The 13,915-nt window shown below is 36.1% G+C and overlaps 1 protein-coding gene across 3 annotated transcripts in view; it reads left to right on the top strand.

The window, feature by feature from the left end:
• Positions 1-13,915, top strand: part of WDR26 (WD repeat domain 26) — a 45,798-nt gene that overhangs the window by 13,777 nt on the left and 18,106 nt on the right. Inside the window, exons 4-10 of one of the 3 annotated variants that reach the window (XM_070932410.1) lie at positions 1,756-1,892; positions 2,484-2,581; positions 6,431-6,587; positions 9,062-9,145; positions 9,626-9,764; positions 11,468-11,608; positions 12,688-12,807. In XM_070932410.1, the coding sequence (XP_070788511.1) occupies positions 1,756-1,892; positions 2,484-2,581; positions 6,431-6,587; positions 9,062-9,145; positions 9,626-9,764; positions 11,468-11,608; positions 12,688-12,807 (876 nt within the window). The remainder of the gene's footprint in view (positions 1-1,755; positions 1,893-2,483; positions 2,582-6,430; positions 6,588-9,061; positions 9,146-9,625; positions 9,765-11,467; positions 11,609-12,687; positions 12,808-13,915) is intronic. The other 2 variants (XM_070932408.1, XM_070932409.1) reach the window with 2 other exon arrangements.

Below are 13,915 nucleotides of genomic sequence, written 5' to 3'. Positions count from 1 at the left end.
CTACCCTGCCCACTCTCCCTCAATCCTATTCATATGACCTACTTATCAGCATTGTTACTGAACTATAATCTTGACCTGTTTGGTCTAACATAGAGGTTGTCCTCAACTTACAACCATTTATTTAGTGACCAAAATTACAATGGCACTGAAAAAAGTGACATGACTGTTTTTCACATGACTGTTGCAGCATGCCCATGGTCAAATGATCAAAATTTGTATGCTTAGCAACTGGCTTGTATTTATGATGATTAAAGTGTCCCAGGATCATGTAATCATATTTTGCAACTTTCTGACAAGTAAAGTCAGCAAGGAAGCCATATTCATTTAACCATGTTATTAACTTAACTGCAATGACTCATTTAACTGTGGCAAAAAAAGTCACAAAATGAGGCAAAACTCGCAATTGTCTTGCTTTGAAATGGAAGTTTTGGGCTCAAATGTGGTTGTAAATTGAGGACTACCAATAGTGAACTGACTCAGAGGCCCCATGGACTCATAGTGTCCATAGGTGCAGCAATGGAGACAATATCCTGTCAATAGCAAACTTCATTGCCGAGATGGAAGAAAAAGAGAACTATGCTTCCATAATTAGTAGGCTACTGCTTGAGTGCCTGGAGTGTAAGCTATGGTTGATTTTTGTAAAAATGCATGTGAGAAAGTTGGATTTCTTATGGATGGTTTTTTTAAAAAAGGCAGGTGGAATGCTGGAGGCAACAGTAAAGTTGTGTATGTTTACAAGCACTAGCATTCTTAAGTTCAGACACAAGTGTTAATATGTTTTGATCAGATCAGTTAGCTTATTTTTCTGTGTCGTTCCTTTCAATAAAAATGCTTATACTCTCAGGGAAGGTTGTTGCTCTAAATGTCAGAAAGCTAAGTTAAAGCTACTAGGGCTAAAAATGTCCAGAGAGTAGCTAGAAAGCTGCAAATAATTGCAGGTTTTTTGTGTCTTTGCTAGTAGTTATACATATTTGTGTTAACCTTAAAGGCTTGTTCTGAATCTCACTGTGTTCCATAGCTGAAATGCTTGAAAGCATTTTAGGATCTCATTCTGCCAAAGTGTGGCCAATCTGAAACAGTTTAGCAATGTTACTGAAGTTATGCTTTGTTTTCTATTTGTAATGAGACACATGTTCACTAATGGGATAGCTTTGAAAAACAGGTCATTATTTTCTAGTTTTCCATTTAAATTCTATTTTATGTTACAGTTTTGAATAGTCGTTTTCCTTTTGATTTTTATGCATGAAACATTTGCCTCTCCTGTCCTGTCCTTATCGAGAGAGGTTCCAGGAAATCAATTTATTCATCATTTCTTTGGTCTTTGTTATGGTTGCAAAAGCTTCAGTTTACCATATCCCATCCCTGAAGTCTGATTTTATGCTTATTGGTTATAATATTATAAAATGAGCTTATATTAAGATCAGTTTGCAGAGGAACATGCAATATGAGCATTTAAATATTATTGATCATGGATAGTTAGAAATTGGATAAAGATCATTCAGGCTCCCATCACTCTTTATAAATCTTTATAAATTTTATAAATCTTTATAAATTTTATAAATGATCTTTATAAATCAGTGCATCTTTTCAGTATTGAGGCTTTTCAAACCACCCATTTATCATGAAAGGGTACTTATTTCTATTTCTAAAGGACAAGTAAAAAGGTATATATATATCTTGTTTAGGTTCAAATGTTTTCTGAAATTTCAGTCAGCCTTTTCTCCCCATCTGATCTGCTGCTTTCTGTCATGTCAGAAGATGAAGTTTTTGCTGCTGCAACAAAAATATCTAGAATACCTGGAAGATGGTAAAGTTTTGGAGGCACTTCAAGTTCTGCGTGGTGAGTTGACACCGCTGAAGTACAACACTGAGCGCATTCACATCCTTAGTGGGTAAGTGTTTTAGACTGAAATTTTATGCATACTTGAATTTAGACCTGCATAGGTGGATGCCAAGCATAGGGGGCAAGTCTGTGGAGATGCCTAGGAAGCAAACTTATCCTGTTATCTGGGAACAATTTGATCCTGTTGGACCCCAGTAGATGGGTAAGGTCTTTTGGACCGTAGTGCCTCCGGTGAATTAGATCCATGTTCCCCTTGGTTGGCCGAGACTACTGCGGGGGGAAGGTACAGTTTCCAAGTGATGGTGAATTCATCCTTGATTGAGGCGGTGTTCCCAGCTTCTTCTTGGACCAGGAGGCACTTGTTTCAATCACTCACATCGATTACATGCTTGAACTCCCTTTGAGTTTTATACTTTTATAGTACTTTAAATTACTTAGATGATAAAGTTATTTGAACATTGCAGATTAAACATTTTCCTCATATATTAAAGCGTGCTTCAGACTCCTGTGTTAAACAGCTCCTTCCTTAAATCAGCCACTTGTTTCTGACTATATAGAAGCTATACCCTGAGCATTGATTCATATCAATTTAGTATATAGTTCCAGAATGCTTAATCCTTGTGTTTATTTCAATATACAGGTATCTCATGTGTAGTCATCCAGAAGACTTGCGCACTAAAGCAGAATGGGAAGGAAAAGGAACAACGTCTAGATCTAAACTTTTGGACAAGCTCCAAAGTAAGAAAAAATAGTTTCAAAAGGACACACACACACACACACACACACACACACACACACACAAACAAAAGAGATTTCCAGCATATTTCATTCTGAGCAGACAAATCTTGATCTGAAAGTATAAATTCATGAGATAGGATAGGATAGGATAGGATAGGATAGGATAGGATAGGATAGGATAGGATAGGATAGAATAGAATAGAATAGAATAGAATAGAATAGAATAGAATAGAATAGAATAGAATAGAATAGAATAGAATAGAATAACAGAGTTTGAAGGGACCTTGGAGGTCTTCTAGTCCAACCCCCTGTCCAGGCAGAAAACCCTATACCACTTCAGACAAATGGTTATCCAACATCTTAAAAATTTCCAGTGTTGGGGCATTCACAACTTCTGCAGGCAAGTTGTTCCACTTATTAATTGTTCTAACTGTCAGGAAATTTCTCCTTAGTTCTAAATTGCTTCTCTCCTTGATTAGTTTCCACCCATTGCTTCTTGTTCTACCCTCAGGTGCTTTGAAGAATAGTTTGACTCCCTCTTCTTTGTGGCAACCCCTGAGATATTGGAACACTGCTATCATGTCTCCCCTAGTCCTTCTCTTCATCAAACTAGACTTACCCAGTTCCTGCAACCGTTCTTCATACGTTTTAGCCTCCAGTCCCCTAATCATCTTTGTTGCTCTTCTCTGCACTCTTTCTAGAGTCTCAACATCTTTTTTACATCGTGGCGACCAAAACTGAATGCGGTATTCCAAGTGTGGCCTTACCAAGGCATTATATTATAAAGTATTAACACTTCACGTGATCTTGATTCTATCCCTCTGTTTATGCAGCCCAGAATTGTGTTGGCTTTTTTGGCAGGTGCTGCACACTGCTGGCTCATATCTAAATGGTTGTCCACTAGGACTCCAAGATCCCTCTCACAGTTACTACTATTGAGCAAGGTACCACATATACGGTACCTGTGCATTTTGTTTTTCTTCCCTAAATGTAGAACCTTGCTTTTTTCACTGTTGAATTTCATTTTCTTAGATAGCACCCAATGTTCAAGTCTGTCAAGATCCTTCTCTATCTTGAGCCTATCTCCTGGAGTGTTGGCTATTCCTGCCAGCTTGATGTCATCTGAAAATTTGATGTGTTCCCCATCTATCCCCTCATCCAAGTCATTGATGAAGATGTTGAAGAGCACTGGGCCTAAAACAGAGCGCTGTGGTACTCCACTGCATACTTCCCTCCATGTAGATGCAGTTCCATTGAGGACTACACGTTGAGTGCGGTTGGTCAGCCAGTTACGAATCCATCTGGTGGTGATGCTGTCAAACCCACATTTTTCTACTTTATCTAGTAGTAGATTATGGTCTACTTTATCAAATGCTTTACTAAAGTCCAAGTAAATTATATCGACAGCATTCCTCTGGCCCACTAATTTTGTCACTTTGTCAAAGAATGCAATAAGATTAGTCTGGCATGATCTGTTTTTGACAAACCCATGTTGGCTTTTGGTTATTACTTGGTTTGCTTCTAGGTGTTCAGTGATTCGTTTATCTTTTCCAGAATCTTCCCTGGTATTCAGGTCAGGCTGATAGGTCTGTAGTTTTCTGGATCTATTTTTTTTCTTTTTTTGAAGATGGGAACTACATCAGCTCTTTTCCAATCCTCTGATAGTTCCCCTGTGCTCTAGGATCTTTGAAAGAGGTAGTTCAGTGGTTCTGAGATCTCGTCTGCCAGTTCCTTCAGAACCTTGGGGTGTAATCCATCTGGTCCTGGTGATTTGAACTCGTCTAGGGTAGACAGATATTCACTTACCATTTTCTTCCCTATTTTAACTTGTGTTCCTAATCTGTTCTTTGTTGGTGCTGTTTTTGATAGGTTGGACTGTTTTTTCCTTTTGTGTAAAGACAGATGCAAAAAATGAGTTAAGTAGTTCTGCTTTCTCCCTGTTGCTTGTCACCTTCTTGACACTTTTTCCCAGCAATGGGCCAATTGTTTCCTTGACTTTTTTCTTGTTTTTAATATATTGGAAGAAGCTTTTGGGGGGGGTTATTTTTTACTTTAGTCGCAAGCCTTTGTTCATTGTGAGCCTTAGCTTTTCTCACTTCATCTTTACAGGCTCGGGCTATTTGCTGATATTCTGCCTTAGTTATTTGCCCCTCTTTCCACTTTTTATACTTATCCTTTTTGTCTTTCAGTTTGTTAGAGTTCTTTATGCAGCCATGCTGGTTTCTTTTGAGATCTATTATTTTTCTTCTTCATTGTATTGTGCTAGACTGGGCTTTTATAATCTCACTTTTCAAAATTTTCCAAGCTTCTTGATTTGTTTTCCCCTTGAGGATTCTCATCCATGGAATCCTTCTCAAGCTCTCTCTAAATTTATTGAAATTAACTCTCTTAAAGTCTAAGACTCTAGTTTGACTTTGTTCTACTACTTGTGTTTGCATAATATTGAATTCCAATATTGCGTGATCACTTGCCCCCAAGGTTCCTTTAGCTTCAACACCTTTTATCATTTCGTCTCTGTTCGTGAGAATTAAGTCCAATATGGCTGATCCCCTTGTTCCCTTCTCTACTTTTTGGGAAACAAAGTTGTCTGTTAGGTTTGTTAGAAACCTGTTGGATCTTCCACTTGGTGCAGAGTTTGTCTCCCAGTTGATATCAGGGTAGTTAAAATCCCCCATTACTATTGTGATATGCTTCCTACATACCTTAGTTAGCTGACTAGCAAAAAGGTCATCTACTTCCTCTGGTTGGGTGGCCTACAGTATAGACCTATGTCAATGTCATTTCCTCCCCCTTTTAATATTGACCCAAATGCGTTCAAGATAATTTTCATCATTGTTGTGCTCTATTTCTGTAGAGATGTAGTTATTTCTTATATATAGTGCAACTCCACCTCTTCTTTTATTTGGTCTATTTCATTTAAATAATTTATATCCCTCTAGCTGTATGTTCCATTTGTGGATTTCATCCCACCAAGTTTCCGTAATGGCAACAATACCATATCTGCCCTCATTTACTTGAATTTCTAATTCACCCTGTTTATTCCTCATACTCTGTGCATTGGTGTATAGACATTTGAGTCCATTTTGATTGACCCTCTGTTTCCTGTCTACATAACCTGTGTTGTGCCTGACTGCCCCTGCTTTCTTGCCACCTGTTTGATTAATGCACAGATGATTTGTACCTGTGAAGGGGGAGGTGGTTGATAGACAATAGTGAAGTGGCAGTTTCCCAGGAAGTGAGGGGGAAGGGACAAGACAAGAGGCAATGCAGACTAGAGCTGGATAAGAGGAAGAGAGAGAGGATAGCCACTCCCTAATACCTCCCAAAGTATATCTGTTAGATGAGAGTAGAATAGGTTTAGTTTAGCAAGATTCTGATTTGGTGTGAGCAAATGAAGAACTGAACTTCGGATGGATTATTCTATATCATTCTTGGGCTGGGCCTGACAATTCATTATTGTTAGTCAGTTTTCACTTCAGTGCTCATAAAGACAGAGTAAAACTAACTACGTGTTTGTTATGCTATCAAATTGTGGGTTATTTTTCTCAGTAGAATGGAGAAATGCATAATTCTCCTTCTCTGAGATATTCCCACTTTTACAGTTCCTAAATCTGTTTTGGAGAGTTGGGAGATTCTTGGGCAGATTGGGACATGTTAGAAAGTAAAGGGTGCAGTGAAGAAGAAAATGCCATTATGTGAACAAAATCTTATAGAATGATAATTAATTTGTTACCTAGGCATCTTTGGCTTAAATAAGTTAGACACGTATATGGAAAATGTACTTCACAAATTTGTTTTTTTTTTTTAAATGAATTGATTGCACTGAAATTGCCTTTTTATTTATTTAAGCTTACCTACCCCCATCAGTGATGCTCCCCCCAAGGCGTCTGCAGAATCTGCTACGTCAGGCTGTAGAGCTACAACGGGACCGGTGCCTCTATCACAATACTAAACTTGATAATAATCTAGAATCTGTATCACTACTCATAGACCATGTTTGCAATAGGTGAGAGAATTTTTTTTTAATTTTATGGGCTATGGTAATATCTTTTAATGCAACAAAATTACTTTTAATTTTAAACAATTAAAGGTAATTAACTTGTAATGGTTGATTTATTTTCAGTTTTACACAAGTGTGGCCAGCAAAAATATAAAAATTTAGTGTTTTAAATTATATTCAACAATTTAAAAAAATAAACATTGTATATTTTTGTTTGAGTATATAGTAAGTGCAGGAAAAACATTTTACCTAGCCAGTTTATTTCTCGGAGAGTATTGCATTTTTACAAATGTACCAAGGATCAGCTTGAAAGCACAATAATAAAGATGTAGAATTATATAGGCTTTATATCCTGATTCACTGACCATAAGATATTTGTTAACCACATTTATCTGAAATAGTTAAGAATGTCTGAATTCTGCCTTTTGCAGAAACTGGGTGATTTTCATTAGAGCTAATAGTGGTCTCCTGTAATATTAAGTTAGAATTGAGTTTCACTTAATGGAGCTTACTTCCATCAAACAATATGACAAAGACTGCAGAAAAAGATTTCAATTTTTTAAAACGGAGAATGGTAACATGAATGGCAGTTCTTCACACATTTAATATGCATTATGTTAAATCCTATTGAACTCAGGAAGATCCAGGCAGCCTTGCTGTATGCAGGATTGCAAGAATAGATTCCTCTATCAGACTTTTAAGTGGTAAGTTAGAAATGAAGCTTGGAGGACAAGGCTTTATTTCAGAAATTCTTAATTTTAAAAATATATTTAAGAATTCTTTCTATAAATCTGAAAAATCATAAAAATAAATTTGTGAGGCTAGTTTTGTAGTGAGGCTTGAGTCTGATCAATAGAGTAATGCAAAACATTTGAAAGATCACTCTGCAAAGTGTAGACAACACACCAAAACATCAGATTGTTCTCTGATCATATCTGCATGCCTAATTGCTTTGTTTTGGAGTCTCAGCAATTGCATTGACAGACATGCACAGACAATCTGAGAAAGCCTCCAAAGTTGTTGCTTTAGCCTTTCTGGAGCATGCAGTTGCCTCCGTGCTTCAAAGAGGGGTGTTTTACTCATGCCAATATGATTTGCAAAGTGTTCTTCCAAATGCATTGGACACCCTTCTTATCAGAACCGAGGCCATACTTGTCTTCATATTTTCAAGATGTTGATTCAGAGCTCATGTCAGGAGTCATGACTTGAGGTGAGGGTAGGAAGGTTTATAATAAATAACATACTCGTGCATTTTCACCAACCGATTTTGAAAGTTGGTTATATTTTAAACCTAATTTATCTTGCATCCTGGGAGGCTGTCTTTGAAACAACTACGGTTTCATGGCCCTTTGGATCCTGGTCATATTTGGCAGTCCCCATATCTATCTCTGCACAAAGAGTATGACAAGTAGGAAAAAAATAAGATAGGAGATAGGAAAACAGGATATTTGATAAGCATTTATAATGTGTTTTTTTCCTTTTTGTGCATGCAATAGTAATCATTTGCCTGATGCTAATATGGATATTTATAGTGGTGAAAGAATATTTGTGAACCTTTAGTACTATCTGCAATCCTGAAGTATTTGGCCTAGAGTGTATTCAAAGCTTCATCTAAGTCTAATAGAGATGTTAATTAAACAAATATAGGATAAAACAATGTACTATCTCATATCTTCATTGAACACATTGAACTAATATTTACTATTATGGGAAAAACATGTAAAACTAATATAAGCAGCTCTGTTAAATGGATCAGTGGAGTGAGATTGTTATTGATTGATTAGATTTATAGGGCCATCCAACTCTAACAATGTGACTTTGGGTAGCATACAACAAAACTTCTAATCAGTGATATTATCAGATACGATTTTGAAAAATTTCCCCATTAACACACACACACACACACACACACACACACACACACACACACACACACACACACACTTATTGTGGCCTTACCTTCAGTGGGCAGTTTATGCAAGATAGGCTAAAATGTAAATAAGGACTGGGCAATATATATATATATATATATGTACTAGTTGGATATCCGTGCTTCACTACGAAACTTATGTGATGGGGCTTGATAAATTGACACTTAGAGTTTGAAAATTAATCAGTAGTTACGATCACATTCTCTCTGTCAGGCTAGTCCCACAGAAGCCTCTCCTCTCCCTCAGGCTGGCCCCATAGATCCTCTCCTCTCCCCTTCTCTTCCTTAGGCTGGCCCCACAGAAGCCCTTCTCCTCTCAGGCTGGCCCTACAGAAGCCTCTCCTCTCCCCTTCCCTCCTCAGGCTTTCTAGCCCCTTCTCTCCATGAGGCTTGCCCCACAGAAGCCTGTCTTATGCTATCCCATTCTCTCCAGAGTTATTTTCAAGTTGGGAGGGGGAGTAGAATGTCTAACTAATTAGCATCAGAGCGTGTTATAATAATATAGGAAATACTAATGCTCTGATGGTCATTTCAAAAAATCCTTTCTTAGTGAGCACCTAGAAGCCAAGAGGAACATACGTGGCAAATTTCAAGTTTGTAGGCTTTACGGTTCTGGAGATTTCGTGATTAATGCGTGAGTGGTTTTCGCTTTTATATATATAGAAGATATTCTATAGTTTCTATAACTGATCCATCTGAGTCAATGACTCGATGGCTTACAATTCCAAAACTATAAAAACAAAAACAAAAAAAGCATTTTAAAAACACCAAAAATGTATTTCCAAAATGATGTACAAGATTGATTAGCTGGTACAAGAAACATTGGGCTGAAGTCATTATTGCTAATGCCACCAGTTATTAAATCTGATGCATTGCATATTTTTTTTCAACAAAGATGAAGTTGGTTCAGTATGTTCAGTGAAGACATGACACTCTATGCTTTCTTATGCATTGTTTAATTAGACTCTCTTTACTGATGAATAAGAAGCTCAGTTCAGTTTGTAGATCACAGTCTGCAAGATGATGGATTGTTCTAAAAGTTCACAAACTTTTGGTTTCCATTGTATATTAGTTCACATAAAACTGATACTTTTTCTACATAATTGTTTTTTAGGAAACATTTTCCATGTTATACTCAGCAGATACTTACAGAGCACTGTAATGAAGTATGGTTTTGTAAATTCTCCAATGATGGCACTAAACTAGCAACAGGATCCAAGGATACAACTGTTATTATATGGCAGGTTGACCCTGTAAGTATCATTCTATATGGCAAAATTAATGTTTTTTTTCTTCGTTTGATTTCCATGTCATTTTTAAATACCTTGTCATGGTTCTATTTGCATGTATTTTTGCCTTAAGCTTTTATCTCTTGTTTAATTTATTTGTTCTTTATTTATGGAAAGTATAATCCAACAAAAGGTATGCAAACTAGCTACAATTTGAATAACTGCAATGTTGTGTTTTGGTTTCTTGAAGAACAAGAATATGAGCATTCTTTATGACTTGGTGGCCATTTCAGAAGCCAAAAAAACAGACAGGAAAAAAATAGCTGTTTTCCAATTTTCACTAGGTACTTTGCAGTACCTTCCAATTATTTAATAGTTGCAGTAATATTATTCCTACTAAATTATTGAAATAAAGACTTGCGGTAGTCAGGAATATCAAATATAACAAATTCTGTACTAAAAAAATTGATTCCAATATTGCAATTTCCAAAAAATATACCCCAAATTGTGGTTGAGTAAATTATTTAGGATAGACAATTAATTAACATGCACATCTGTAGCAGTTTAAAATGTCCTGAAAAAAGTATTTGTTAGGCTTACATTGGATTTATGAGATGTTGAAAATAAAGTAATCTATTTGTCTTATTTTCCTCTAGTTCTTTTTTCAATATTCCAAAACTGTGTTTACTCCTTTTAATTTTATGTGTGCATGTTCATTTAGTAGTTACAGTAAGTATGTTCCATTAATAATTAATATATGAAGAAATTTAACATTTTAAAATTAAAAATGCTTGAAGTTTAAATATACAGTGATGCTTAAAAGTTTGTGAATGCTTTTGAATTTTCAACATTTCTGCATTAATATGAACCTAAATATTCACCATTTTCCACACAAGTCCTGAAACTAGATAAAGAGAACCAGTTAACCAAATGAGTCAAACATACTTGTTATTTATTTGTTAAGGAAAATGATACAAAGCTATATACACTGCTCAAAAAAATAAAGGGAACACAAGCAGAAGACATCCGAGATCTGAATGAATGAAATAGCCTTATGAAATACTTTGTTCATTACATACAGTAGTTTTGTGTTCCCTTTAGTTGTTTGAGCAGTGTATAAACAACTGATCTCGGATGTCTTTTGCTTGTGTTCCCTTTATTTTTTTGAGCAGTATATTTGTGTATGTACAAAAGGGACCACAGAGTAAGCAAAAAAACATTTTTCTCATATATATTTTATTTTTTTAAAAATTCTAAAACTATTACTTTTTCTATTGTAATTATGCAGATTAGACAAATAGAATTTTCCCTTTTTGTTACACCAGAGAGTGGTTGTTTCTGTTTGTTTGTGAAAACATTATTTTTTTTTAATGTTTCTTTTCCATGATAGTACTATTTTAATCTTGTTGAGAATATTTTGCTTTGCATGAGTTAGTGTCAAGAAAAGCCATTGACATTTTTAAGAGAGTTACTGATTACCTCGTGTAGCCTTTCCAGACATCTATTCTTCTAGATAGGAAAAAATTAGTGTGTTTTGACTTTTTTTTTTTTTTAGATGAGTGAACATTAAAAACAAAATTTCTAATTTTGGTTCCTAATATGTTGCTCTGCTAAATGGTTTGTAGGATTGTCAGAATAAATTACTCTTTTAGATTAGCTACTTAAGCTATATAAAAGGCTTACCAATCAATTAAATTACTGTAATTTTATATTTTCTGCTTTTAAAGGATACACATCAACTAAAACTGCTCAAGACTTTGGAAGGCCATGCATATGGTGTCTCCTATATCGCTTGGAGCCCTGACGACAACTACCTGGTTGCCTGTGGCCCAGATGACTGCTCTGAGCTTTGGCTCTGGAATGTACAAGTAAGAATGATAAATTTGAGGTGTTGGCATGCCGTATTAAATAGCTTAGATATATGGACCATACTCAGGTTATTTGATACTTTTGGAGGAAATCCTTGGCTATTATGGATGTTAGATAACTCCATATGAAAAATTCCAAATGTTGGTATTTTGACAAAACTTAGAATGAGTGTTCCATATTGCAATGGAGCAACATTCTGAATGTTTTTAGTGTTTTGTCTATAGGAAGCCATGGGGTAAGCCTTTTATTTTCCTGGTTTTCACATTAAGGCCATGATAGCTACTGTCTTCCATCCAACATGCAGGTTGAGAATAAATGAAGATAAATTCAGACTGGGTGAGATACTAATGGTGGGAAGATTTGAAATACAAGAATTGTATTTTCCTAATTGCTAGACTTGCATGTTTCGGCAATAGCAAAAACAGTTTTGTAGCATTTTTAAACAGGTCCTCTTGATTAAAGATGAATTTAAAGCAAGAATGAGCTGGGTTATGTACTATAATAACTTTTAGTTGGTTGTTGCAAATTACTAAGATAACTTTGTAATATGTTATTTGTAATAGTATTTTGGTTTAGAACTTTATTAAATTGGGAACTGCTCCTTTAATTTTGGCAATGAGCTGAAATAAGCCTACCACATTGGCGGTAGATTATACTAGCACTACATTTGTTAATTAGCATAATTCTGAGTTCTGATTTGATAATTAAAGGCTTACATTGCCTAGTTACTAGAAGTTGGCTTATTTTTAAAGTGATCCGTGTTATTATTTTGTTGCCATACTTTCGAATGAATGAGAGAGAGATTGTGTGTGAGAGAGAGAGAGAGAGAAAAAGAAAGAATGAAACTCACAGCCTTCCTTGCCCCCTCCCAGGTGTACTGAAATTAGAATTGTCCGAAGACATTAAGAAAGGTTGATTTACTCTAGGTACTCAGTGGCTACTTTATTATATATTTGAAAGCACTTTTGTATTTTATCACCAATTTTGTAAACAATAATTAGACATATGGTATTTAAGTGTTTCAACTACACTGATGCCCAATTTCAAAGAACCTTTAACTATATAACTTCATCTGCAGACGGGGGAGCTAAGGACAAAGATGAGTCAATCCCATGAGGATAGCTTAACCAGTGTGGCCTGGAATCCAGATGGAAAACGTTTTGTGACAGGAGGGCAGCGTGGGCAATTTTACCAGTGTGTAAGTTGGAGTGGGCAACCTTTTTGCAGCCATTGGCTAAATTGTTATTATTATTTAGTTGTTTGCAAAGAACCACATTGGGTGTGCATGTTGAAGCCACTGGAGTGGGTGGAGATAGAATTTTCATTCTGTTTTGGGGGGCTTTCCGTGAATGCTGTGGGTAGGGGGGGGTTCACTGGAAAACAGATTTGTTAAACCTAGAAAAGGCTCAACACCTATTTTTTATAAACAAAAGGGGTAGAAACATTTGGGGGGTTCAGGCAATCTACCTACACGGATTGCCATTCCTGCTATAAAGAAGCGGGTCTTTTACTATACCAAAATGCATCCATCCCTATTTTTATAATTAAAAATTGCTTAGAAGTGACTTGTTACAAATCTTTGGTAAAAGCCATATTAGCATTGATGGACTTATTACTTGAAATATATATGAAATTGGGTATATTGCTGTTCTTACAAAAAATGAATTCCACGATGTCAGTCAAATAATATATTCAACATGACGTACATGTTCATATACTAGAGCTTATGTTGGCATATACCGTATTTTTCAGAGTATAAGACGCACCTTCCCCCCCCCAAAAGGGAGTAAAAATTTAGGTGCATCTTATACACCGAATGTAGCCCCGCCCACCCACTGGCCCCACCCTTTGGCCTCTGCCTCGCAGCAGTTACCTCCTTGCAAGCAAACAGCAAGAAAAACAACTCCTTTCAGCTTCAGCACAGCCTAATTAGCACAAGTTGATTGGATCAGCCTCCTGACTCTCAGCTGATTTGCTCTCAGCAGGGCTCTGCTGCAAAGAGGTAAATTGCTGGAGAAGTAGGCTGTTTGCTGTTTGCTGCAACAAGGCAAAATTAGGCAGAGGCAGAGGGAGATTTCTTTTTCTTCTTTTCCTCACCAAAAAAGTGAGGAAGGTGCGTCTTATACTCCGAAAAATACAGTAATCAGTATGTGTAATAAGGATTCTAGTCATTATAATTATTACCATCTTTAGCTAGAAAATATTCACATGTATATAAACAAAATTGGGGGAAAAAACCCATGAAATGCAAGATAAACCATCTATATCCTGCATATTCCTTTCTGCATTTTCTAAACAAACCAAAA

This window comes from Pituophis catenifer, unplaced genomic scaffold (genome assembly GCF_029215685.1).
Source record: "Pituophis catenifer annectens isolate HBS135680 unplaced genomic scaffold, rPitCat1.0.hap2 SCAF_1, whole genome shotgun sequence".
Classification (NCBI taxonomy): Eukaryota; Metazoa; Chordata; class Lepidosauria; order Squamata; family Colubridae; genus Pituophis; species Pituophis catenifer.
The sequence above is the reverse complement of the archived record's forward strand: the minus strand, read 5'-3'. Positions and strand labels throughout refer to the sequence as shown.